The sequence below is a fragment of the Tiliqua scincoides genome, chromosome 9, assembly GCF_035046505.1.
Source record: "Tiliqua scincoides isolate rTilSci1 chromosome 9, rTilSci1.hap2, whole genome shotgun sequence".
NCBI classification, from domain to species: Eukaryota; Metazoa; Chordata; class Lepidosauria; order Squamata; family Scincidae; genus Tiliqua; species Tiliqua scincoides.
The window spans coordinates 15633439-15659090 of record NC_089829.1 but is presented as its reverse complement, the minus strand read 5'-3'; the positions used below and the strand labels follow the sequence as shown (position 1 = coordinate 15659090).

The 25652-nt window shown below is 45.7% G+C and overlaps 1 protein-coding gene and 1 pseudogene across 1 annotated transcript in view; one reads left to right on the top strand and one right to left on the bottom strand.

The window, feature by feature from the left end:
• The window catches only part of LOC136660346 (calmodulin-binding transcription activator 1-like), a 627764-nt gene that overhangs the window by 406244 nt on the left and 195868 nt on the right, over nt 1-25652 (bottom strand). Inside the window, exon 3 of the mRNA XM_066637476.1 lies at nt 14920-15055. Coding sequence (XP_066493573.1) covers nt 14920-15055 — 136 coding nt within the window. The remainder of the gene's footprint in view (nt 1-14919; nt 15056-25652) is intronic.
• LOC136660992 (5S ribosomal RNA) lies at nt 3752-3870 on the top strand (annotated as a pseudogene).

The following is a 25652-nucleotide window of genomic DNA, read 5'->3' as shown; positions in this document are numbered from 1 at the left end:
GAAATTTTGGATAGTCTTCCATGAGCACACTACCTACCAGACATCTGACACATTTCAAAAGCATTAGGGAGAAACACTAGACTTAACACAAGTGTACCATAAAAATTATGTGGTGGGTCTGAGAAAAACCTAAGAAGAGTCATGTGGGATCTGAGTTCAACTGGGAAGCCCACATTCAGCAGGGTACAATATTTCTCTGTTTAGTTCCCCCACCCCCGGTGCACAAACACTAGGCATTTGTAAGTAAACTAGCTCTGTACATGGAGGTCCAGCTTTCAGCTGCAGTGGCAGACAGTCACTCACAGACCTCTCCTCCATGAATTTACCTGGTCCTTCTTCAAAGCCATCTCAGTGACCGGCCATCACCACACCTTTCTGTAATGAATCTCACAAAGTTAATTAGTACGTCATCAATCACAATGATCAAAATCACACTCAACAACATTTGCATTTAAGAGCATTTTATTAACCCGAATACTTCAGTTCCCCCCCTCCCAACATATCCATCTTCAGAGGTCGTAGATTAGGAAAGGAAATCTGCTAGGGAAGCTTTGCAGCAAAAAAAGACAAACTGTTAATGGTTTTGTAGCAGGCAGGTTAGATCTGCAAAAATAATGGATAAAAACAGCCACAATAAAAAGCATCCACTCTGCAGGAGGACTGCAAAGAAGAATGAATATGAGAAACAGACGACACTTGGCACTGAAGATCTAAAATCAAATGAAAACCGTGGATCCCTCTCTAGAAAACAGCCCTGCTCCCAGATGTATCGGCGACACGGATACTGTTTCTCGAAATTAATAAAAAAAGGTGAGCCAGTAATGAACGAAATTACAGGGAACCTATCAGGAATTTTAGCATCCTAGAGCCCAAGTTTTCCTAGGGGTTTTCACAGCAAAGATAATGAGTTGTATAATTTATGCTGCCTAAAACATTTCCTAGATATAACATGAAAGCGCAATATTTATTTGAGGCACGCTGGGGAGTGGAAACAGGGGGCTGGGTATTTTACCCAACACTTCGCCAGTCTTCATTTTCTTCTCTGACTATTAATAATTGTCTTGCAATGCCGACAACGCAGATGGAAGACACATGGTGGGTGTTTACAATGAAGAAAGGAAATCCACTCAATATTGAGTTCACACGTTTAAAAATGGATTTGCTGGGGAGAAATGGCTTAAATTTACAAGACGCAAATTACTAATAAAACACACACGGATCTCCGCGTTGGAAAATTGTCCACAAATTTACCGGTATATTTATTGCATTGTTTCATTGTTTAAAAAAAAAATCGCTAAACGAGAGGACAATATTTTCAGCGTCAAGCTTTTTTCCTTCTACTTCACAAAACTATGCAGCTATGACCATTTTCTGACTCCAAGGATGATGCAGCAGCCCCTGCCCTGCAATGAACAATACATTGTTTTGCCTTTTGTATTGTTTTGCCTTTGCAAAACAATATTTCCTTCATTGAGGGAGAGGGGACACTGCATCATCCTACGAGTGGCACGTGAGAGAAGCAATTCAATCTCTTCTTTCGGGATGCATTAGGAGGGGTTCTAAGTATTTTGACACTGCAGTGCTTAACGTAACTGTATTAAAGGACATTAAAAATGCAAGGAGAGATAATTAAGCAAAATAAATTAAATACGCTTCCTGAAATATTCTGCAAGACAAACACTTTTCTGCTGCTTAAATGTTTTCCAGCAGATGTTCGCCTCTCCGCTCGCTTATCCTTCGGTGAAATTCTGAACACAAAATGCGGAGAAGCAATACATGCCTGTACACAAGCACTGGCTCTTAACATCCTTCCATAAATGTTACTGCAGCAAAAAAAAGCATTCCAAAAAGCATTGAAACAAACTGTTCGGGGGGGGGGGGGGGAAGAAACATCTTTTTTTGTTGTTCAGTTTTACTGCTTACGAAGACAATCAAATTTTTTGCACTAGATTTCTCTAGCTTAGCTTTCTCAAACTGTGGGTTGGGACCCACTAGGTGGGTCATGAGCCAATTTCAGGTGGGTCCCCAGTCATTTCAATACTTTATTTTTAATATATTAGACTTGATGCTACCATGGTATGTGACTGTATTTGGGGAAATGTTACAGACCTGTACTTTTAAAATATATGCTTTTAACAATGCTAGTAAGTGGGAGTTCAAAAATGTGTAAGCGTGGGCAGGATTCCAGCCTAAGATTGTTAAAAAATGTTCCTGCTTGATTATGTCATCACTTCCTGTGGGTCTCATTCTAAAAAGTGGGTCCTGATGCTAAAAGTTGGAGAACCACTGCTCTAGCTTTTATCCATCCTCCCATGAAATCAGCACAGGTGCAGTAGGAGCAGGGATGGTGCAGGCAGGTCTTGAACACAGAGCCAGGAGGGAGGCTGGATGGGACTTCTGCTTCTGCATTGCCATCCATCTCTGGTTAGAGTAGAGAACTGCAGGCAGAGCACCAAGGCCCTCACAAAACCTCCCAGGGCAAGCTTGCTCTGTGACACCAGGAAACAGTCCCTCTACAGCTTGCTATGAACCCATTTTGCCTCCACTGGGTTCTCCTTTAACTCACACAACTTAAACCCCCCCCCCCAGTGATTTTTCAATCTTTTTCGTCTCATAGCACACTGACAAGGTACTAAAATTGTCAAGGCACACCATCAGTTTTTTTGACAATTGACAAGGCACAACATGCTGTTGGTGGGGGCTCACATCCCCAAATGGCCCTACTGATAAATGACCATTCCCCAAACTCCTGTGGCACACCTGCAGACCATTCACAACACACCAGTGTGCCACGGCACAGTGGTTGAAAATGGCTGCTCCAGACTGACAGGGACCTGGTCTGATACAGAGTGGCCAGGTTGTTGGAGGAGAGATGTTGCCTGGAATAAAACTTCCTTGGAGCATAAATCACATGGGAGATGCAGAGTCAAAGGAAATAAAAGCAGGACAAAAAGTCTGGCAGGTGGCAGAGCAGAGAAGATGCAGAGTGAGCAAAAGCAGGATGAAATCAAAACAAAGTGCAGCAAGTACCACCACTGTTATGTAATAGCATGAGTGGAGTATTTATTTATATATTTAATTAGAAAGAAAAGAAAAAAAAGATTTATACCCCACTGAGATATTGCTGGCAGGGTTACCTTAAACTTGGGGAAGTATGTCATTAAAGGGATTATTCTGGAACATTCTCTTGCTGCATCCCTAAATGTTTTAGGAAATCAGACTCGGACCAGTGGTGATGCTTCCAGGGGACAAGTTTATCTACAAGGAAGTTTCACTTACACAACCAAACCAAATTAATGGAGAGCAGCTCTATCAGTTAGCATTAGCCATGATATTTACATGCTCAGAAGCAGTCAATGCTGGTTGCAGGAGGAAGGCTTGTGAGTTTCCTTGGGGCACCTGGCTAGGTGGTGCAGGGAGCAGGAGGAAGAGTGGTCTGGTTGACAGTGCAGTTCTTATGAAGGTGCCATCAACGCTACTGCCACCTGGGACCTCCATAGCTACTGTGGTGCCAACTGGGGCTGGCCCACAGAAGGCACAACATAAAAGTAATGGATGATGGGCAGTGAACAGATGGACACTGACTCCAGCCTGCTGCTGATGCAGTCACTCTGGCTGGCACTTTCCCCATGAACAGAGAGCAAACAAGAAGAGGATTGGGACAGCAGCAGCCCCTGTCTTTCTCCAATGGTGCTGGAGGGGGAGAGGGGGGCTGTAGGTTCTTCCATCTCCTCGTTTTCTCTATCCACTTGGCTGCAACACTGTTACCCTGCACATGCCTGATCTCATCTGATCTCGGAAGCTAAGCAGGGTCAGGCCTGGTTAGTACTTGGATGGAAGACCGCCTGGGAATACTGGGTGCTGTAGGCTTATACCATGGTCTTTCGAGACTGAAGGTTGCCAACCAACTGGCTGCAACTGAGTAGGGAGAAGGAAGGCATGGCCACAACTTTTACCTTCCCTTCTGCACAGTTTCTGTGCTTGTCCTGCACGTAGACTTTCTTTCAAATGGAAGCACACTTCACTCCTCCTGTTCACTTAAAGAGGTTGCATGCAGAGAAGCTCCCCCAGTCTCTTATCTTCCCTTATCGGGGGAGGGGGGTAAGGTATCTCACAGGAGAAGTGGCAGTGTTTGTGCCCTATCACAAGATGCACCTGGGCCTCAGCCACCCCTGGCGGCACCACTTGCTCACCCAGAAATGCTGAACTGTAGATGCTGGAGAAGAAGCATCTTTATCCCACTGCAACGAAACCGAGAAACTAGCTCCAAGAATAGCACTGCAAATAAACCTCTGCACAAGCCACAGTCAAAAGAGTTTCCCCATGTCAAGAATAAAAAAAGCGATAGCCAAGATTTCTGGAGCGCGTCTGGGTATACAATACCCATAGCTGGGAGGCAGCACCTACAGTGGGTAATTCATGCAACTGATTGCATCTCATCCCTCTTAATCATGTGAAAAGAAAGCCCAAAAATCCCAGCCCACGTTTTCGTGTGAACTAATTGAGTGTAAAAAGAGTTGCCTCGCATTCCTTCAGCTAAAGCCCACGTGAGCTGGTTCTCCCTGCCCCACAGCTCTTTCCTCCCTAGCTTTGTTATATCTCAGCCCATTCACAAGATGTTTCAGGAGGAATTAGTCGCAGAAAAGACAGACAAAGAAATAGACTCTTTACTTCTTAGCGGATTTATTGCCATCTCCTTCCCTTCTGGGGCTGCTTAAAATTGTCGAGCAATTCCATCTGGTACTGGAAGTATTTTCATTTTATAAACAAACAGATCAGTCCCTCAAAGGCAACCTGGCTTTTGCAATTGAAACAAAACACTCGGCATTCAGTAGTTTCCAAGAGTAGCAAGCGAGGTGCCTCTGGGAAACCAGCAAGCAGGGCATGAAAGTAGCAGCTTTTTCCTCTGCTGTTTGTCTTCCCAGAATTTAGAGGTAGACTGCTATTGTATGCAGAGGCTCTGATAAGTTTATCATGTGGCAGGCATTGGTTCCAAAAACATAAGACCTTGATGTCGTTGGATCTGACACTGGCTGGCCAGATGCATCTGGGAAGCTGACAACTCTGTTATCTGTCCCAAGCCCAGTTCCCCAGAGGTATACAGCCCCATAACCATTGCAATTTGCCAGGAAAGGGAGGTAAGAGCAGTTAACACACTTTATGCATTCATGTTTGACAGAGCTCTGGAGATATTCCCTCTTGAGTGTTAAGGGAAGGGTGCAGTCACACACCACAAGAGTGCAAGTGTTTGCTTTTAATTTATGTTTCCGTACATGAATACATTAGGATCCCCAATGTAGAAAAAGGAGATTATTGATATGCATATTCCCTTCTGAAGAGATTCTCCTGAGGCCCATTTGAGAATTAATAATGACTCATATTCCCCCTTCAGAAACTGAAAGGAGCCCTCCGATTTCCCTTGTGTGGCCCTTGATGTATGAGTCGTTAAGGAGCTGTAATGACCAAAAGTCCAGTATATCACCCACCATGGCAAACATTTTCTAAAATAAATCCCAAATAATCAATTTGTGAAGAGTCAACATTTTTTAAACACTCCTTGTAATAAACGCCTGCTGAACACATCCATCACCCAGATGGCCCTGGATTTATAGCAGCAAGGATTAACGCAATTGGGCAGAAGGGTTCCTGCTACTGTCATGTAAATGCCTAAAACACGAAGAAATGAGATACGTGGCCATCCAAAGCAAACAAGCCAGGGGGATTTCATTAAACTAAATGGTCAGACTCTCTGCAGCTAATAAATATTCCTGTGAGAGCCTTTTCTCCTCTCCCCACAAACATTGATGTGGGGAAGTAAAACCAACCTTTCCCATTGCTTTCCCTCCATCTACACTGTTGGTGCCTGAGGGCGCAATCCTATCCTGCGCTGGAACAGGCAAGCCAGGAGGCTTGCGCTGTATCCAGCGCAGGATTGTGACCACAAGCGGCTTAGCCAGAGGCAAGGGGAAACTTTTCCCCTCACCCCAGGGTAAGGGCTGGTGTCCCCAATGGGTCTCCTCGGACTTGCACCACCTCTGGAGGTGGCACAAGTCCGAGGAGAGCGGAGCGGCTTGAGGCTGCTCCGTTTTCCCCGGGAATGGGAGTTTGGATCCTGCATAACTGGCCTACCTTTGCTCCTTGCATTGGGTCAGCTGAGCCAACGCAAGGAGATGGGAGAAAGCCAGTGCTGAGGCTTCCGTCAGCCTCTGCAGGCTGGCGCTTCTGGGAGCGCGTTATGGCACGTTTGCGACGCTTCCAGGCTGGCCCAAGGGACTTAGGCCGGCATAAGGCACAGTTAGGGCTGTGCCCTGAGAAACCTAGCCACCATCACTTGTGCCCTGGATAATTCCAAAGCAGTGTAAAGCCCTCGGTGCAGGTTTGCTCTCCAAGCTTTCTGGAACTTACACCATCAAAATACTGCTGGTCTAAGAGGAGAGAGGCCAGCTTTGCCCTCCTCTCTCATTATCCTATACCTTGTGGGGTGGGTTGGGACGCCAATGAAACTGGCTGATAGGACAGATAAAATGACAAACTTTCTCCATGGATTGTTAATGAATGGTAGTAATCACTATAGGATGCAATACTGCAAGATCAGATGGCTCTCAAAGGTACTAGAAGAACTGGCTTTCACTGCATGAATCCAGACATCTTGAGAGACTCTGGTAGATTCCACCTCCAGCTGAGGTGTGGCTGGCAGTTGCCCATGACAGGGCCTTCTCTGTGGTGGCACCTAGCCTTTGTAATGCATGCCCAGTAGAGTTTCCTTGCTGCTGTTTTGCAGGGTGGTTCATATTTTGTTGCTTAGATTCCTTCTCCGCTGCTCTGTTTTTATAGTTTTCTTCATGGTTGGCTACCACGTTCATATTGGTTCTTTTGACTGTTATGTTGTTTTATTTCAGTTCTGTTAACTGTCTTGAGGTTCCTTTTCGGGGGACTGGAAAGGTGGCACATCACAGACTCTCAGTCCAACTAAGTGAGAATTGTCAACACAGACTGGCAATGGCTGAAGCATTTCAAGAAGGAATTTTTTCTCAGCCCTCCCTGGAGAAGCTGCCAGGGCCTGAACCCTGAACTCTCTGCATGCAAAGCTGGGATGGCTCCACCAGTGAGCAACACCCTGTCCTATAATTTTCTACATAAGCATAATTAAATACATAAAAGGAGACTGGATATATTCATGGAAGAGGACAGGTCTATTGCCTGACATTCCCACTTTGGCAAACCGGAACCTCCAAGTCCCACATGCAGTGTGTCAGAGACCCAGTTTCTGGGAGCAACTGCAGAAGAAAGTTCCTGGAAGCCACTGCCTAACAACCAGTGCATAGCTCCATGCCAGGGTTATTACCCCTTTACACTCTCACTAGTTCTCATGAAAGGGTCCAGACAAGGAACAATGTGCCATCTCCCAGATGCTCAGCAGGGTTCATTTTCCCAGGGTGCTGTCCTTGGAGTTCCATCTGCTCCAGGACTTGCTCAGTACCCCACAAGTCAAAATCTGCCCAGAAAAAAAGGCAGTTGTAAATTGACGTCCTGCAGCAGCTACATGGGAAGAAAAGGGACTGCCTTGTTTCTTTAACGTGGAAGCCTTGGGATGTTGCATCAAGCACCTTAACACGTGAAGCCCAACTCAGCATGGCTGCATCGAAGCGTTTCACCTCCCTTCTCCAAGAGGCTCCTATTCTATTTTGCTGAAATGCATTAAGCAGCCGGTCTGAACAACATGAACCTAATTAGTTTGCAAACGACACAGCTCACCTCCGATGGAGAGTAAAACCCATGTTAAATTAAAGCAGATCAGAGCATCCTAGGAATAGTTTTGCAAGATTAGCTCTGGTCTCACAAGTTGCTTTGCCCTCCGGTAATAACCCAGGAGTACATTTTGCCGACAATCGCAAGGAACTGAGTAATGCAAGAACGTTTTAGCAATTTCAGATCCAGTCAGGGATTCTTTAAATAATGCCAGAAAAACCCATCGGTCACTTAGACAGAGGGGACAGTTTAAAAAGAAAAAAGGAAGAAAAAAGGAAGCATGTTCCCCAACACTCCCTTCCAGCTCCCCAGCTGTGTTAATAATAATAATATGCTATTATCACCTAGGTTCTACTGCCAACATAACATCCAGCTTGTATGCACAGCACATTTAAACCCTACTGCTGCAGAAGCCTTTTGTGAATTTTTACAGCAATCTTCTAGGGCTTACAAAGTAATCGGAAACTTAAAAAAAAAAATCCATGCACATCCTTATGGGCTAATAATGTTAAGGGACTGCCATTGTAATGATGCAAATTCTACACAAAACCGAGATCATGTGGCCCTTCTCCTCCATGAGGGAGTCCCCATTTGAATGGAATTCAAATCAAATAAAAGAACAACAGAAAAGCATAAAATAGTGGACTGCACCCCAAAATCCAGAGCATGCATGGGAGACTACAGGGTGAAACTGTAGATTCCCTGAAGTTGCTCTGTACTTGACGTGGACACAGATAAGATTTATGTATGTGAATATAATGATGTGCAAAAGCTCCCCAAAGATAAATGTTGCCACAGGCAACATTTCCTTCCTTTAGAATTATTTCAGAATTCTCTTTTGCATTGCACTGTCTGCAGTTTGCTCTTTCATCAGTGTCCTTGCAGCTGAAATTGACAACTATCCCTTCCCTCACAAAATCTGGACTGCACATTCTTTAAGTTCTCTGAGCAATTCAACACTCAGTGCCATTCTCCCAGTTTACAGTTCTATGCCCACAAATGCAACACAATATAGATTATCCCCAACTCTATGAGACATACACACATTAGCCCTCCTAGTGTTGGGGTTAAAGCCAGTTAAGCTGCCCATGATCCCCTCTGTTGACTTTTTTCTTGCAAGGGAAATTTCTTTTGGGAAAATTTCCTTGACTTTTTGTATTCTGAAAAGTTATCATCCCTAGGACCTACATTTAAGGGGGGGGGAGCATAATTATCTCCTCCCCTAAACAGAATAGGAAAGTCCATTCTGCGTTCATACACACCACTCAAGAATATTTACAGAATTTCAAGCGCAAGGAGAAAGACAGACACATCAACAAAAAGCAACCATCTGTAAATTCAGTGCAGGGTCAGCCCGGAAAGAAGTTAGTGGTACTTCCAACACTCAGATTTACCTCTATTTATTAGCTGAAATTTTTAATTATGGCAAATTGATTATGAACACACCACCAGGGATGCTAACTAATTAGAAGTTCAAGGAGGACTATGGATTGGGGGATCTTGAACAGCTTCCTCCAACTGATATAAATGCAGAAAGGCCAAATGAATTCTCATGGCTGGGGTTGCCCAGAAAATCTCTCTCTCTCTCTCTCTCTCTCTCTCTCTCTCTCTCTCTCTCAGACTGTGGATCTGTTAACTGGAAGGGTAAGAGACAGGCAGGCAGTAAGAGGGTAAGAGGCAGGCAGGGACACTAACTCAGGGATCTGCCAAGCCTCCCTCCCCTCCATATTTTCTAAATGCATCCTCTTCTACCGAATGATTCCAGTGAACTATGATCTCAATCTTCAATTGTGGTTGCCCTAATACTTTGAGAAGCTTTGCTCTAGCCAAGTCTCCTTTTTCCAATACCGACCTCCAAACTGGACTCTCTAGAATTACTTCTACATGCAACCTTCCCCTTTACCTTTACCAATATCTAATGGTGGAGCTTCAGTGACTTGGGACCCTCCTCCACAAGGTGTGTGACTGCAGATACTGCCACAATCCCTCCCATTCCAGAACACGAGCATGAATCGCCTTTCTGAAAGAGACGCCCAAGGCAATGTACCTCATGTTCCCAACCCATGTACATGACCTCACAGAATCATCACTGTGTAATGCAAGCATGTGAGACTAGTGGCACATCACATCTCCCTCCATCCAAAAGCACAACCCCTTGAATCTTCCCTAGCAATGTGGGACTGGCAAACATGACCATGGATATGCCTTGGGTGGCAATGAAAGGCAAAGTGGCACTTCAGAGGCTAACTGGTGGAAAGTGGCACAAGTTCATGTAGGCAATTGGTTGTTACTAGGAAGCCCATAAACTGCCCATGTTGGCAGCTGCCTTCTCCTGCTGCCAGTCCTCAGTGTCTGGTGTGCAGATGATATTGGCAATTTTGAACCTGGAAGATCCCCCTTTGGCTGCTCCCAACTATCTGCTGTATCGTGATTTGGTTACACAGAGATAAGGGAGTAATTCTGGCAGTCTCTGCAGCCACACGCCCTGTGGAGGGGGGTCCTAGCCCCATTCCTCATCTCAAGAACCAGTGGGGCATGACAGCTGGGGAGGGGAGTCTTTGGGATCCAAGTTCTGCTGTGCACCAGATCCGGAGGCCCTGACAGAGGCCTCTGGGCCTCCAGTAGCCTGTTCCTACTGAAACGGTTTATGGCTGGTTGTTTGATGAGTATCCTTCACATCTTGGTTAAGTAGGAAGCTGATTTATATGCTGGCAGTAAAACAGAGCTGATCTGGCAGAGCAGATATTTCATGCCCAGTTAATGTAGTAAGTATAATATCATGTCAGCTTATGACAGGGTGGGGTCATTCTTTTCCTTGCTAACTTGTGACCCAGGCAATGCAAAGCCCATCACTTCCAATGGAACTGAGAGAGTCATCACTGTAAAAGCTGGAACATTCTCTCCCCACCCCAAGATCAAGCAAATACGGCAACTTGCTAAGTAATCAAGTACTTTGCTAAAATGTTTAACTTAGGGCACAATCCTGACCAACTTTCCAGCACTGGCATAGCTGTGCCAGTGGGTCATGTGCTGCATCCTGCAGTTGGGAGGTAGTCACAGAGGCCTCCTCAAGGTAAGGCAATGTTTGTTCCCTTACCTTGGAGTTGCATTGCCCTTGTGTCAGTGCCTTTATGTCAGTGGAAAGTTGGTTAGGATTGTGGCCTTAGTGTCTTTCTTCAGAGACAAAATGCCTGTTCATCAGAGGAAATTTGACCTGGGGGAAAGTTGTCAGGGTCATGATTTCTACACTCACCCATAGATCAGAACCTGAGGAGGGGGAGTTGGTTGGGTTGGGATGACCAATCTCAGGATCAGGCCTGAGACTGTCAGCCAAGAGACTGGTGCCAGAGATCACAAAAATGGAGACCGCAGAGATGGCTCCCTCTGAGTCCCTCGAGGAAGCAGCCTCACCAGCAGCCAGGACCCTGTGCTCCCTTGAGCTTATATTTCAGTGCTGGTAGTGCGGCAAGAGGAATGAGATGGAGCCAAGACTTCAGAAGGCTGCCAGGTCACATCTCTCTACCAGCTGCCAGTCGGTAGAGCTAGGAGAGATAAGCTAGGCCTGTAGGTGTTTTAAGACTCAATTCATCTTCAGAGCCTTGTTGGAGCAGATTGCAGTACTCCAGCTCTGACAGGCCTTGCCTCCTCCCTCCTGAAAGGCAGAGCTGACAGTAAGGTGAACAGGCAGATCACACAGAGTCCTGGCTGTTGCGGCTGGGCCTCAGAGCTGCTGCCCTGTATGAACAGAGACCATACAATGGAACACACACACTGCCCTGTAGCTGCTTTTCCAGGGGAATATGGGTAATGGAAGGCAAGCAGTCATGTACAGAAGCCTTTTCACCACCATTCATCTTCTTCTCATTGAGGAATGACTGATAATTAGCTGCTAAGCAACCCCAGGTCTCCTGAACACAATTTGGACACCACCACTGGCTTAATTTATTAAGATTTTTTTTTTAAAAAACCACCTAAGAATTATCTCCTCTTTTCTTGCACACGTGTGTTTTTGTTTGTTTGTTTTACTATACTTTGTGGGACTTGCTACTTCTGAAGCTATAGGTTGGTTGGCCCTCCATTTCCTTGCTCTGATGAACAGATCTAACTCAGCACATCCCAGCTGAAGGCATATCAGTTTCCAGCACTTCCAGCTCGAGGAAGTCCAAATGATTACCCAGACTTCGATACAGGAAACAAGTGTACAAAAGGAGCGTTACCCAGATGCCTTTCTGAATTTCTGCACTGGAACTAACCTTGGTGGAAAAAAGGAGTCTTCTCCCCATTTATGTACCACAAGTTTGCCCAAATCAACTAGTGAATGCTGTGTCAGGCTAACATCTGAAAAATTCCCCTTCCTGGTGGTGAAGGACCACTGAAGATAGGGGAAGAAACAGAAGCCTCCTTAGCTACCACCTCCATCTCCCCTTGCAAGAAGCATCAGTGCTGAAAAAATGATCACTGACTGTTTTTTTAACTTAATCCCTCACAGAATTTGCAGCTCCCTTCTCAAGACTGCATCCTCTCCAAATTGGATAAGCACACCCTTCACCCCATCATCCAAGACGTTTACGAAGAACTCTGATGGTGCCACACATGCTGAACAAATCACAACCAACACTCTCCTTGCATGTTTGTCCACCCAAGTAACTAACTGCTGCTTCTAGCTTAACACTTTGCTCTCAGTGAGCAGATAGCCGTGCAAAGATGGCATGTGCCTTGTGTCAGATCTGAATCGCATGTGAGCATCTCAATCACCACTTGAACTGACATAAGATACAGAAATGATTATTTTATAAGGAAATTTAGCTTACCTAATTTGCACTTCTGTATCTTTTCCAGTTACAAATGACTGAGGGTTGCCAACATGTCTCCCCAGTACTATGCCCTAATAACAAATGGGAAAACAACACAGGATCCAATGTCATCACATTAAGAGTTCGCTTTGCCCAAGAAGGGAATGCTGCGCATGATGACATCACGTTGTGCTTTCCTCTTTTAGACATCACTAGGGAGATCCACGGAGAGGGAAACATGGGCTGCTTGCAGGTCCCACATCTCCTGCAATATGCAGTCAAGCCCTGAGAAAATCTGTTTTTAAACAGAAAGAAGCAATGCAAGGGTAGAGTGTAGAATTGCAAGTGGGAAGTGCCTCCATCCTGAGATAAAACAACAAGGTAAGTCTTTGCACATGTATGAACTACTGAAGAGTGATCGATACCCTTCCAGCCTCACCATAATGACCTGGGGGGAGTTCACCCTTCTCCGGAGGCAACTACTTGGGAAGTATTTGCAGTGTCAACGCAGCAATGGTCTCATCATCACCCTGCGTGAGGAAGAACCAGCAAGTGCCACGTACTTATCAATATTCATGAGCTCTCCAATCAATGCCCAGAGTCTGGGAATTTGTGACAAAGAGTTGCAGGGTAATCTGCATTTTAATGTTTGCTTGAGAATTAAATTGCAAGTGGGAGAAAGCCAGAGCAAAGGTTGGACGGAATTTTTTTTTAATTTTTTTTTATAAACAACTTCTCACTGTCACTGTACACCACTATCATTAGGCAGGAAGACCGAGAGAAGCAAAAGTTGTGCCTCTGGTAGACTGGAATAAAACCCAGACTCAAATACCAAATGCTTTCCCCTCACACGCAAACAAGGCAAATCCAAGGCAAGCCAACCCACCCCCTATCCAGGCAAGGCTCTGGTTTCTTCTGACAAGGATCCTGAGCAGCAAGAGACATTTTTAAAAACAAACTTGGGAGTTCAGAGAGCTATTTGGAGCAAGGAGAAATTCTTCCCTCACCCTCCCTAGTAAGGGCACAGTCACAATTGCTGGATTTGGCTTGTGCTGGTGAATGGCCGGTGCCAGCTCAGGGGGCTGGTGCCTGCAAGCCTGGAGATTTCAGCTGCTAGCCACATCCAAGGATGGGGGGAAAAAGACATTGCAAGGTCTTCTGGCAAACAGGGTGCGTGTACCTGTCTCTCTGACTACAGATCAGCGTTACATTATTAAGCAGGATGGCACAGGGAGATAAGTCTTGAAGGGGTTAAGGTCATTGTGGCACCTGATTATTCCACAATGGGGGTGGCAAACACTACCAGCCCCCACACCTCTGATCAACAAACATGAACTTGAGGAGCTTCTACTTCGTTCTTAAATACCAAAACTCACTCAACAGCAGAAACCAGGCCTTTAAAACAGACAAGGGTAGTGACAGAAAACTAAGGGCGCATTTCTAACCAGCTTTCCAGTGCCGAGGTAAGGACAATGCTGCTCCAAGGTAAGGGAGCAATATTCACTTACTTTGAGTAGGCCTCCATGACTACCACCCAACTGCAGGATGCAGCACACGCGCATTGGCACAGCTATGTCGCAGAGTGGGAAAGTTAGTTAGGATTTGGGTCTAAGTCATGCATTTAGTTACTTTATAGGAAAAAGAAACTGTACTTCTGAATTGCACAGATAGTTCTGCCTGTGCATTCTTTATACATGGCTGTAACATGTTTAAGACAACAATCTTGCTACTGTGGCTTCGCGGCTGCACAAGCCCTTCCTTTTCAACCACATATTTTCTACCACCAAAAGCAGAATGGCGCAAGATTCACTTGGACAGGCTGTTTCTGCTTTCACAAGCAACCCCCTTGCGCTGCTCCTCAGAATTCAACAAACAGCAGCAACAAAACAAAATGGATAAAGGCTACCTGCAGTATATTTTCTAGCTGTTATGGGCACAGGTACCAAATTACTGCCACAGACACTCTGAATGTTGGAGAACACTGTTATCCAAGCACTATGCATCTTCCTGGACAAGGAACAACATCCAAATTTTCTGTTTTCAGAGCACTAAGCCTTGCCAAAGCTTAGCAAAGAAAGTCACATCTGTCCCTAACCTCCCAGCAACCTGGCTGTCACAGCCTTTTATTACACAGCAAGAAAAAGCCTTTCCCAAACCCAGCTTCTGTTAGTTCCACATATGCAGGCTCTCCTCTTGCTGTTCCCCTTACTGCAGCCCCACACTGATGCAGGCATCTCAGTGCCCACAAAGGAGCAGCCAAGAACCATAAAAAGGCAGGAATAAGTAGAGTGAAGCAACACATGAGACAACTCCAAAGGACATAGCAAATGCTGACCAGTTGTGGCAGCCCCCACATTGTCTGTCCTGATGCACTTACCTCCACTCCCTGCACCTTCAGCTTCATGTGATCCTCTCGAGTGGTCTTCCCATCTTTCCTCTTTTTCCAGCAATATCCATCCTTCCTGTATTTCACCTTCTTTCTGTTGTATAGGATCATAGAGCCATTCTGAGGCCTGGAAGCAAAAGGAGCATACTCAATTACACTGAGCAAAACAGGTTACAAGCTAGTTCACAGAGAGAATCCCTGAATATTAGAGTTGGAAGGGACCTCGGCGGTCATCCAGTTAGAACCCTCTGCAAATTGCAGGCAACTGCTCCAGCATCCCGGACAGGTTGCCATCCAGCCTCTGCCTGGAAACCTCCAACACAAGAGAGCCCACGACTGTACGAGGCACACTGTTCCCAGTACCTGTCAGCTCTTACAACTGACTATGAAATCCTCTTTCATGTCTAGCTTGAATCTACTGCTGTAGTTTCAGCGCACCCGGTCCTCAGAAGAAAGCCCCACTGAAATCAATGGGAATTGTTTCCACATAATGCACAAGATTGCAGTCCTGTGATGTGTACTTGGAAGTAAGTCCCACTGCATTCAAAAAGCAGGCACACTTTGAAAACTGTTTGGGCTGTTGGAATGTGCAAAAGGCCTCCAGAGGTTCTTCTGAGCATGTGAAAGAAGGATATGAGGAACAGAAATGACTTTTGAGCAGTTGCCCAAACTAGCATCAAAATCCCCTCGGCTTTGCTAAACACAACTGCAAGTACTACTTTCAGCACAGAGTCAGGCCAAGACATGCCCATCTGTGAGCCCTCTTTTCCCCACTCCCATGACGAGCTACAACTACCCTCTTTGCAAAACTGGGGTGGGGGTTCTGGTGAAGGAGGGGACTGGCAGGAGGGAGTGAGAAGGAGAAGAATGGTTAGCAAACCCCATTTTGAGTCATCCTCACATTCAATGGACTTTAAGGTCAACCTGAAAGAGACACAACTTTTTGAGAGAGGCACATCTCACACTTCAAGCCTCTCTACCCCCGTGTGTCATAATTATCATTGGAGCACTGCTGGATCAATATGGCTCCATGAATCCTGGCTGGCCTGACCTGACCCATCTTTCAGTGCCCCATCAGGTTAAAATACATGCTTTATGGAGACAGCCAAGAGCAGAGGTGTCACGTTTGATCTAGCCCATGGGCTAGATACAGCCTGAAGAAGCTCTTTATCCTGCTCCGGGCCAGGATATCTTAGAGATCGCCTACTTCCGTATAATCCGGCTCGTCCTCTTAGGTCATCAGAGAAGGCCTTTTTACAAGTGCCGCCGCCTAAGGAGGTACGTGGGGCAGCGGCAAGAAATAGGGCCTTCTCAGTAGTGGCACCAACGTTACGGAACTCCCTTCCCCTTGACTTGAGAAGGGCTCCCTCTCTTGAGACTTTTCAGTGAGGCCTGAAGACCTTTCTGTTTAAACAGGCCTTCTGAGTTAATTGCCTTTTTAACATCTTTTCTACATCTTTTAATATTTTTTACAGGCCTGATTCCTTTATAATCTGCTGCTCTATGCTCTTTTTACCTGACTTTTTATCTGACTACTGTTTTTTTATGATACTGTCAATTTGTTAATATGTTTTTATCTGTTTGTTATATTATGTTTTAATCTGTTTTTAACCTGCTGTAAGCTGCGCTGGGTCCCTTTGGGGAGAAGGGCGGGGTATAAATAAAGTTATTATTATTATTATTATTTATGTAGTCCATGTGGCTCTTCCAGCACCAGCTGCTAAGTGACGAAGTGATGCATTGGAAAAAGCAGTGCTGCTAAAAGGGTGGTGCCAGGAGAGCCAAATTATCATGGTGGCTGCCCTTTCAGCAGCACCGCTTTTGCTGCAAAATGATGCCTCAGGAGAAGTGGTGCTGCTGAATTGGGCTTTCCCGTATCTTGAACATATTATCAAGGTCTGTGTATTTTATCTTCTGTCATTTGCAGCTAATGAATTCCTAAATAAGAAGAAAATGCTTATTTCTGGTGACCACCTGCGTAATGACATCACTTCTGGCCCGCAACAGGCTCCATGAATGCTAATTGGCCTGATGTATGAAATGACCTTGACACCATTCTCAAGGGGGTCAGATTTTACTTATTGGGCTGCTCTCCCACCTGGATTCTCTGGATGCATTTTGCTGCTTGATTTGGGTTTCACTTTGGGTTTTCACTAATGTTTGAGAATTTTATTAGTTGCTAGTGGCTCTGATTTTTTTTCCTGGGGGAGCATTCTCCCAGAAATTCCCCTCCCCAAATAGGCCTCCCCACACACACACTTCCAATCTGATGTGGTATAGTGCAGACTACAACCAGCCTTGTCCTAGGTGTTGAATAAGACAGCTGTCACTTGTAGCACAGAGAAGAGGGAAAGGGAAAAGAATGCTGCTGATTTTATGGTCCGCACAATCTCTCATCCCTTTTGAAAGGAATTTCAGCCGCATCTTTTCATTCATCACCCATGAAGAGGTAAGAAGATGTTTGTCATGGCAGCAGAATGAATGTGTTTGCAATGAGCTAAGACGGAAAGAGGCAATTCATTTCTCCCCAAAGCAGGAAGGATTTGCTGCCCCCGTGGAGGTCATTGCTCGATCTGCAGCTCTCTTCCCTTTGCCTAGCTCTGTCTTCATCAGCGCCACAAGTGCCTGGACAGGTTTTCCTCGAGGAAATGCACTTTTTGGCATGGAAGGCCATTGGTCTGGTGCAGCCATTTGTCCAATCTACAGCTGTCGGTGTCCATTCACTGCATGGCTGTCTTTCCCCCATTCTACCTCGGCTCAAACTGCTTTGCCATATGGTAAATTGATATAATGGAAGTGCCACTCTTGTGCAACGGGGGGGGGGGGAGAGGAGGCACAACTACTACAGTAAACCAGGATTCACTAAGAAGCGCCCATGCATCATTTTCTGACAGCAGCCGTGGAGATGGTTGCAAAAATTTATAGAAGTACATTAGTCACAGTAATTTGGCTTTGGAACACCAAGAACAGAAAGAAATACAACAACATTAGCAGCAGTTGCAGCAATAAACAACTTCTGGAGAAAAAGCTGGAGTTGGCGGCATTTGATCACGTAAATCTCCTGAAGTTGGAGAAGTGAAGCAAAATCTGCACAAAGGAGGAAGGCTGAACCATCCCCCCCCCCACTCCCCACTCTACAGGAACACACCCTTTTACTTCAAGTCTGGGTCCTGGCTGGTTTTACACACACATACACACAGCCCTCTGTCCCGAGAGCTGAAAGCAGCATCACCGCCTGTAGCCGTGGTGTCCACACTCGTCCCACTCTTGTTTCTGGCCAAACAAGGGTTGAATGTTTCTGCAGCATTTTGATAATTGCTTGGCCAGCCATGACAACGGGACAGGAGCCTCCTGCTCTCCCAATCTGGGCAATCAGGAAATGGGGAGGAAATTGGATGGCTGTTGCTTTAAAACTAATAGTTAAACCTATAAGACAATGAAACTTCCCTCTGTTGAAGAACAAATGTGAAACATAACATTACAATAGAAATACCTCCTTAACTGTGGCTACAAGACTGAGATATAAATCAGAACTTTCCTGGGTTTCAGAAGGGTTCTTGACAGCATTCAACCTCTCCTCTGTCATGAATTCCCACAAGCTCTCCCTTCTCAGGTCAGTCCTCCTTGTCTGCAATATGGGGAGAATGATACTTGCCTCCTGTACCGGGTTTTCAACATTAAGGTAATGCATGCAAGGTATTGGTACAGTCAGAAAGACCAAGTATAGCTATTATTGAATGGCTTGGATAAAGCTGAAAGGGAATCAAACACCCTTTCTGGAGTTGTGGTGACTTTTTTGCTGTTTATGGGAATGCAATTAAATTTCAAGAAAATATAAAACTAGGACTGGCTATTGCATAAATGGCACAATAGCATGCAAGAGTCTAAGACTGGGGTCGGCAACCTGCCATTCTGGAGCCGCAAGTGGCTCTTTCAGCCTTTTGCTGCGGCTCCGTGCGGGGCCAACCCGTCTGGGGGGGAGGGGCTCGCCCCTCCCGAGACACAGCTGCTCACCAGCCCAAGTGCATGAGCGCAGCTCCCACACCTCCTGCGGCTGCGCCCCATAGGAGAGGGCACGAACGGGCTGGCGGAGCAGCTCCTGCCCAAAGAGGGCGAGCCGCTGCCGCACGATCCCTCCTGCCCGAGCCGCATCGCAAAAGCAAGCAATGGAGTGCAGCTGCTCAGTCCTCCTGTGCGTGTCTCCTCAAAAGTAAGTCCCATTGTGCTTGCTCCCAGGAAAGTGTGCACAGGATTACAGCCTTCATGCTCCCCACTCAGCATTCCCCTATGGTTTACTCGCCCTCTCACTGCCCCATTTCCTGAGTGCAGCTGCTCTGTCCTCCTCCCAAGCTCTGAGCACAATCCTGTGCGTGTCTCCTTAGAAGTAAGTCCCATTGTGCTTGCTCCCAGGAACATGTGCACAGGATTACAGCCTTCAAGCTCCCCACTCAGCATTCCACTCACTCACACTCTCACTGCTCCATTTCCTTCACTTGGAAACTTGAAAGGGGTTTGAAGACCCCTGCACCAGATGGTATTCTGTATATGTTTGTATACTGTATGTGTAACATACTGTATATGTAGCACCAAAGCATATTTCATTGTTGGGAAGTAATCACTGTTAGTATGCCTTTTATTTTATGCAGTTTTGAACTCTTAGCTTGTTTGTTCAGGAGCACTTTTGTGAACAGTGTTAAGTACTACTAAGTGGTCTTGTTCAGAGGTAGTATTGTGTGGAAAGGCATTTACAAAAGTACAGAAGTAAATGACTGTAAAGAATGACAGTATCCTTCACAAGCAGTTCACCTGTGCACAATCTAAAACAGTTGTTCTCCAACTGTGGGTCTGGACCTGATTTTTAGTGGGACCTATAAGAGGGGAGTGCATTATATAACTGTGACCTACAAGAGGGGAGTGTATTATATAACTGGGACCTATAAGAGGGGAGCGCAAACTATATATGCAGTGTTATCTTCATTTTAGATGTCAAAAGGGTTTTGTGGCTCCCGAGGTTTTCTTTTTTCCGGAAAATGGGTTCAAATGGCTCTTTGAGTGTTTAAGGTTGCCGACCCCTGGTCTAGGAGGTAGGTTCCAAATGGTTCCTGTGCATGTAATGAAGATATGAGACGATACATCCAAATCACACTAGGGACACATAAGGCTAACAGGCAACTCTAGTTGCTTGTTCACTGTCAAGGCCCCTACCCACTCAATGAGGGCAAGAGCCAGAAAATCCTATTTGGCCTCGGTCAGGTACCCAGCTAATGCGATACTGTTAAAGATGGCCAAAAAGGCCACCTGGGGAGGAAGGGGCAAGGAGACTCAGAAGGGTTGTTGTCATGCCACCTTCAGGCATGGTCCTGACGTGAAGCCTGTCCTGGCCCCATCCTGAAATAGGACAGGAGCAAAAACATACATCCCCACCTACTCATCAGGGAGGGGAAAGCACCCCTTTTTTCTAGCTTTCCAATTGTCCCCTTTTCTTTCTTTCTTTCTTTCTTTCTTTCTTTCTTTCTTTCTTTCTTCTGTTCTAGGTTTTGTATTTCTGTTTTAAAAACAGAAAACAAACAAGTTTCCTTCTCCCTTCCTTCCTTGCTGCTGCCAACAAATATCTCTAGAATGTGCTCTTTCCTTTCCACAGGTACTGCTCAAAGTTTGGTTCTTTCCCTTCTCCATTCCTGCCCCAAATCTAGCAACACTTCCTGCTGGCCTTCCTTCATGCTGCTCACTTTGTGCCCCCCTGCTCTTTTCTTTCAGCTTTGTGTTCTCGCTTTCCAACATCTCCATGGCTTGCTCCTCTACAGCTCCCTTCTCTTCTCTCTATTCAGGCTCTTACTTGGACCCGTCACCCTACAACAGTGATTCCCAAACTCTTTAGTACCTGGACCCACTTTCCAAAATGACATTCCATCAGGACGCACCTAGCTTTACAAGACAAAAAAAAGTTTCACTCTAGCAACAGCTCAAGTCTTGTTTTTACCCTTTTTCTATGGGGGCGGGAGCCTTCAATAAGAGTCGAGGCATGGTTGCTTATGCATGAGTAAATGCACATGAGTGGCTCAATATGATTTCCTTGTCAGCTGGGGGGGGAGACTTCCTTCTCAAGAGTTTATCGGGACCTGCATATCAGATCAGGACTGTTCAGGTAGCATTCTGTTTCACTTGGCCTGCTCTTTGAAGTGAACCAAGGTATGTTCATTTACTTTTGAGTAAATATGCATGTGCTGCTGCTTTCAGTTTCCATAGGACTAAATACAATTTCCTTATCTATCAGTTTGTCAGTTTCACAACCCACCAAAAATCGGGTCCCAACCCACAGTTTGGGAACCACTGTCCTAGAGACATCAATCCCCTGGCTGACCCAACCACCACCCCCCGGCCTGGACACCTTTCAGCTCCACAGGACCAGAATGTCTTCCCACCCTTCCTCTACAGCCCCATTCATAGATCATGCTCACACAGAGAAAACACGTACCAGGGGGTGGGGGCAGGAGCTCCTAACATGCTGATTCAGAGGTCTGTGTAGAGCCTAAGGGCACAATCCTAACCAACTTTCCAGCACTGGCATAATTGTGTCAGTGGCGCATGTGCTGCATCCTGTAGTTGTGGGGCAGTCACAGAGGCCTCCTCAGGGTAAGGCAATAGTCGTTCCCTTACCTTGGAGTTGCATTGCCCTTATGTCAGTGCTGGAAAATTGGTTAAGATTGCGGCCTAAGTGTCTCAAAGAAGCAGTATGAAAGCTGCTCCTGTGCACGCCATCTGAACTTGCCAAAATGCAGCATATATGCATATAGGCTCTGAGCAGAACTTCCTGACACTGTCTATACGCCACGTATACACACCATTTCTCTTCTATCATGTCTTCCAAACACAGCTGGTTGTTACAAACTGGTGCAGTGTGGGGCTTAAAGAGCTGCACATCAGGAATGCCCTGGTCTGAACCTCATCTTTGTCATGAATTCTCCAGAAGGCCTTAGGTAAGATGCTCCTTCTCAGCCTCAGACTTTCCTGCTGCAACATGAGGACAAGACCACTTACTTTCCTGATGGGTTCTTTTAAAGGCTATGTCAGCATACACGATTTGGACACTTAGAAGGAATCCTGTGTATGCTGAGCCTCTTATTATTCCTGCCGCTTTTACGATTACATCCAATCAACTCCTTAAGTCACATCTATCCATCTTGGCTTTTCTCGATCCTTCCTTTTCTTCCCTCATGTTCCAGGTCAGTCTCTTTTCTCTTTTAAATTTTTGTACAGCCCTTAGCAATTTTCAAGTGCTTTATAAATTAAACATCATCATCACAACGACAGGTCACTTTAAGCACCTCAGTATGAAGGTGGAAGGTTAAAAACTCAAGCTAAGAAATTTGAAAACCAGGCTCCTGCTCTCTGCAGCTATTTCATGCTCTCCAACTCGGCATTTTGATGCCAGGAAGTTAAAGACATGGAGGTCCACGTCTCCATTTTTCAACATTAGAATAGAACCTATTCTCAAAGACATGTGTGCAGAATTACAACTGTACAGTCAGATAATTTGCATTTTTACTTGCAAGCAAGCCAGCCCCACAGAGTTCTGTGGGGGTAACTCCAAGGGAGAGCGCATAGGACTGTGGCCTTAAAGAAGGAGGGAAGGAAAGTGAGGCAAGTCACGTGTGCAGGTTTAGAGTGGCAGCCAGTCCTAGGTACGAGAGAGGAAGCGTGGGTTGATCAGGTCAGCCTGCAGGGAGAACTCCAGCTCAATATGAGAGCACACACATTGAATGCAAAGAGATCCCTGTTTGACCTGCAGCACCTTCTTGTAGCAGATCTCAGGTGTTTGAGGTGGGAAAGACCCCTGTGTCAGAGAGCCATCACCAGACAAATGGAGCAGTACTCAGACTGACCAATGGTGTGCCTGGGGATAAAGAAGCTTTCTATGTTCACAGTACAAGGGGAACTAAAACAACAGGGTTTTTTTCCCCCCAGGCAGGAGGTCCCAGCTCCACCTCCAGCATCTCCATCACCACTAAAAGACTGTCATGTAGCCAGGCTGGGAAAGGAGAGGGCAGATGCTACCCTGCTGTTCAGGGCAGATGAGTTGGTGAGATGGACCAGTCTTTAGCCAGACAACACATGTGCAGCCCTTGGTCATCTGCTAGCCCAGCCCAGCCTCATATTGTTGGGCTGTCCCACAGGAATGTGAGAAGGCTAAGTTCTAGCAGATGAGAAACAGGGGTGGAGGAATGCACCAGACGAGCCCCAGGGTGAGCTTCTTTCAGTCATTCTGCTTAGACTGAATGCTGCAGAAGTGGACCTGCCCTCTCTGCAAGGAGCTCTGCTAGCCTTTGGGTGTTCAATGGACAGCTGTACTCAAGAGATGCTGGTCCAATACTTCCTACAGGTGCTCTTTTCTGGAACAACAATTGATATGCTCTCATCAAAGGGCTTTCATGCTTTTTTTAAAAAAAGAGATCCGATTACAAATTCTGAGACTGCCTCTGATTTCAATAACAGTCCTTCACGTCAGCTTAATGCCTGGAGAAAACTGGCCAGGTAGATATTGTTGTAACACATGACGGTCAAATTTAACCCGATATAAATTCTCTCTCTCTCTCTCTCTCTCTCTCTCGATGGAAAGAGCACAAGTGGAATGGGAAAGAGGAATGCAGGAAAAGAGAGCGCAAAATAGAGGCTGAGAAAATATGTCTCCCTTGCTTATCTCTCTCAAACACAAACATGGCCAGGAGTTATAAATTGATGGCTAAGGCAAGGCTGAGCAGATCAAGATTGGATAGAAATCCTCCAAACACTCAGCTGCTACATTGCCAAACACACGCACCCCAAACTAATCTCACCTAAAGGTTTATCCTGTAAACTTTGGGGATTTCTCTCATCACATTTATATCAGACATCCTAGATGTGGGGAGATATAGAGTAATACTGAGCACTTCCTGCATTTCAGGTCTGTGACTATTGCAGTTTGTGTAAGGATGCCCTTCTAGATCAGGCCTCATCTCGTCATTCTCACCTAGCCCAGTATCCTGTTACCAAACATGGCTATCTCCAATGGGGACATGACAAGCAGGGTCTTCATCCATGGGTCGTCACTACAATCTGGCACTCAGAGGTTTGCTGTCTGTTAGTACAGATGCTCCACATCGCTACTGTGAGACATAGCTGCTGTTGGTAGACCTCTTTTTCATAAGTGTGTCTAATCCTCCCTTAAAGCCACCTAGCCAGTAGCCACTGTCACAACAACTTGTGGCAGAACACTGGTAAAGTATGCATTGCGTGAATACACGCTTTCATGTGTCTGTTTACTACCAGTTGCTTTGTAGAATTGCAAGGGAAGGGCAAAATATTCTCAGCACGTACTTTCTCTTAGAGAGGCTAGTTGTCTCTCCCAGGGAGATGATTTACAAAATTCTCCAAACTCCTTCCTGGACTACAAGATTCCAGGTTACCTGAGCACATTAGCAAACCCTCATTCTTCCATGTTTAGATTTCTGGACTTAGTTCAGATCATTCTGTAGGAGCTGTATGCCACAGTCTTCAGCTCATATTTTACTAACTTAAAAGTTACTGATGTGGAAAAGCACATGCATGAACTGATTAAAGCACCATGCAAAGACTAATCTCAATGCAACCTTTGGAATATATCAGGAGGATCCCTTCTATGAGCTGCGATTTAAATCAATCCACCCAAGCTGAAAACAGTGGCAAACCACACATGCGCCAATTCAAAAATTAATTTTAGAAATTATCCAAGATAAAGCAGAAGGCAGGTGGAGCAGAGCCAACCCACAGAACAATAATGAAATGTAATGGGGACATCCATTCATCCCTGCACTATTCAGCTTTACAAACCCCCATCACCTTCCTTTTCATACAGATCCCTGAAGTCGTTTTTTTGTCCCTAAACGAAAGGCCCCAAACACTTCAGGCTCCTCTCTTGCCAACAGGTGCCAGGAAAAAAATGGCAGATATTATTGACTTATTGTTGCTATTGAATTATTAAATTGTTTATCATTGAATATTAAATGCCCTTTCTCCCTAACGTACAGTTAATAAAAAGGGGGAGGCTGAAGAATGTTCCACTGCCCCCCTTCTGGAGTGGTTCATTAATCACCTTGAAGACAGGCCAAGAAAGAGACCAGCTTTTGCTTTTACAATATCACGGCAGAAGACATTCATCAACTCCAGATCCAAAAGAGAAGGAGGGTGAATCAAAGTAATTTAATTGTGTCCCTTCAGGAGCAGAGAAGAAGTACAAGAGGGGAAGGAAGCTGGGCAATATGCAAATAGGGAGAGCCTGTGGTATGTTATCAGAAGCAAAAATTATCTGGAATTATTACCCTCGGGCCCCTCCGAGCCATGTGGGCCATTAACTTTATATATTGCAGGGAGGGATAAAAAAAAACATTAGCCTGCTGAATGGGGAAATTCAACCTGAGGTGGGGCATGATGGCACAAATGCCTCCTCCGCCCCTTTAGTAATCCAGTACTTTGCTTAGGGCACAAAAGCAGCTGGAGTGGCATCCATTTCAAACTGGGGGGGGGGTCCTTTTCCTGTCTCTCAAGTTCTTTCCATGGTCTTTCCCATCTTAGTTACTCCATAGCCGAGGGATTGTAAGGTGCTGGGTGTGAATGTCAGGAACTGGAGGTTCCAGCAGCTGGGCTCCATGCCTTCCCTCCTGTGCCAGCAGTGTCCTGTTTTCTCTGCAAGCCTGGCAAAGTGAGCTCTG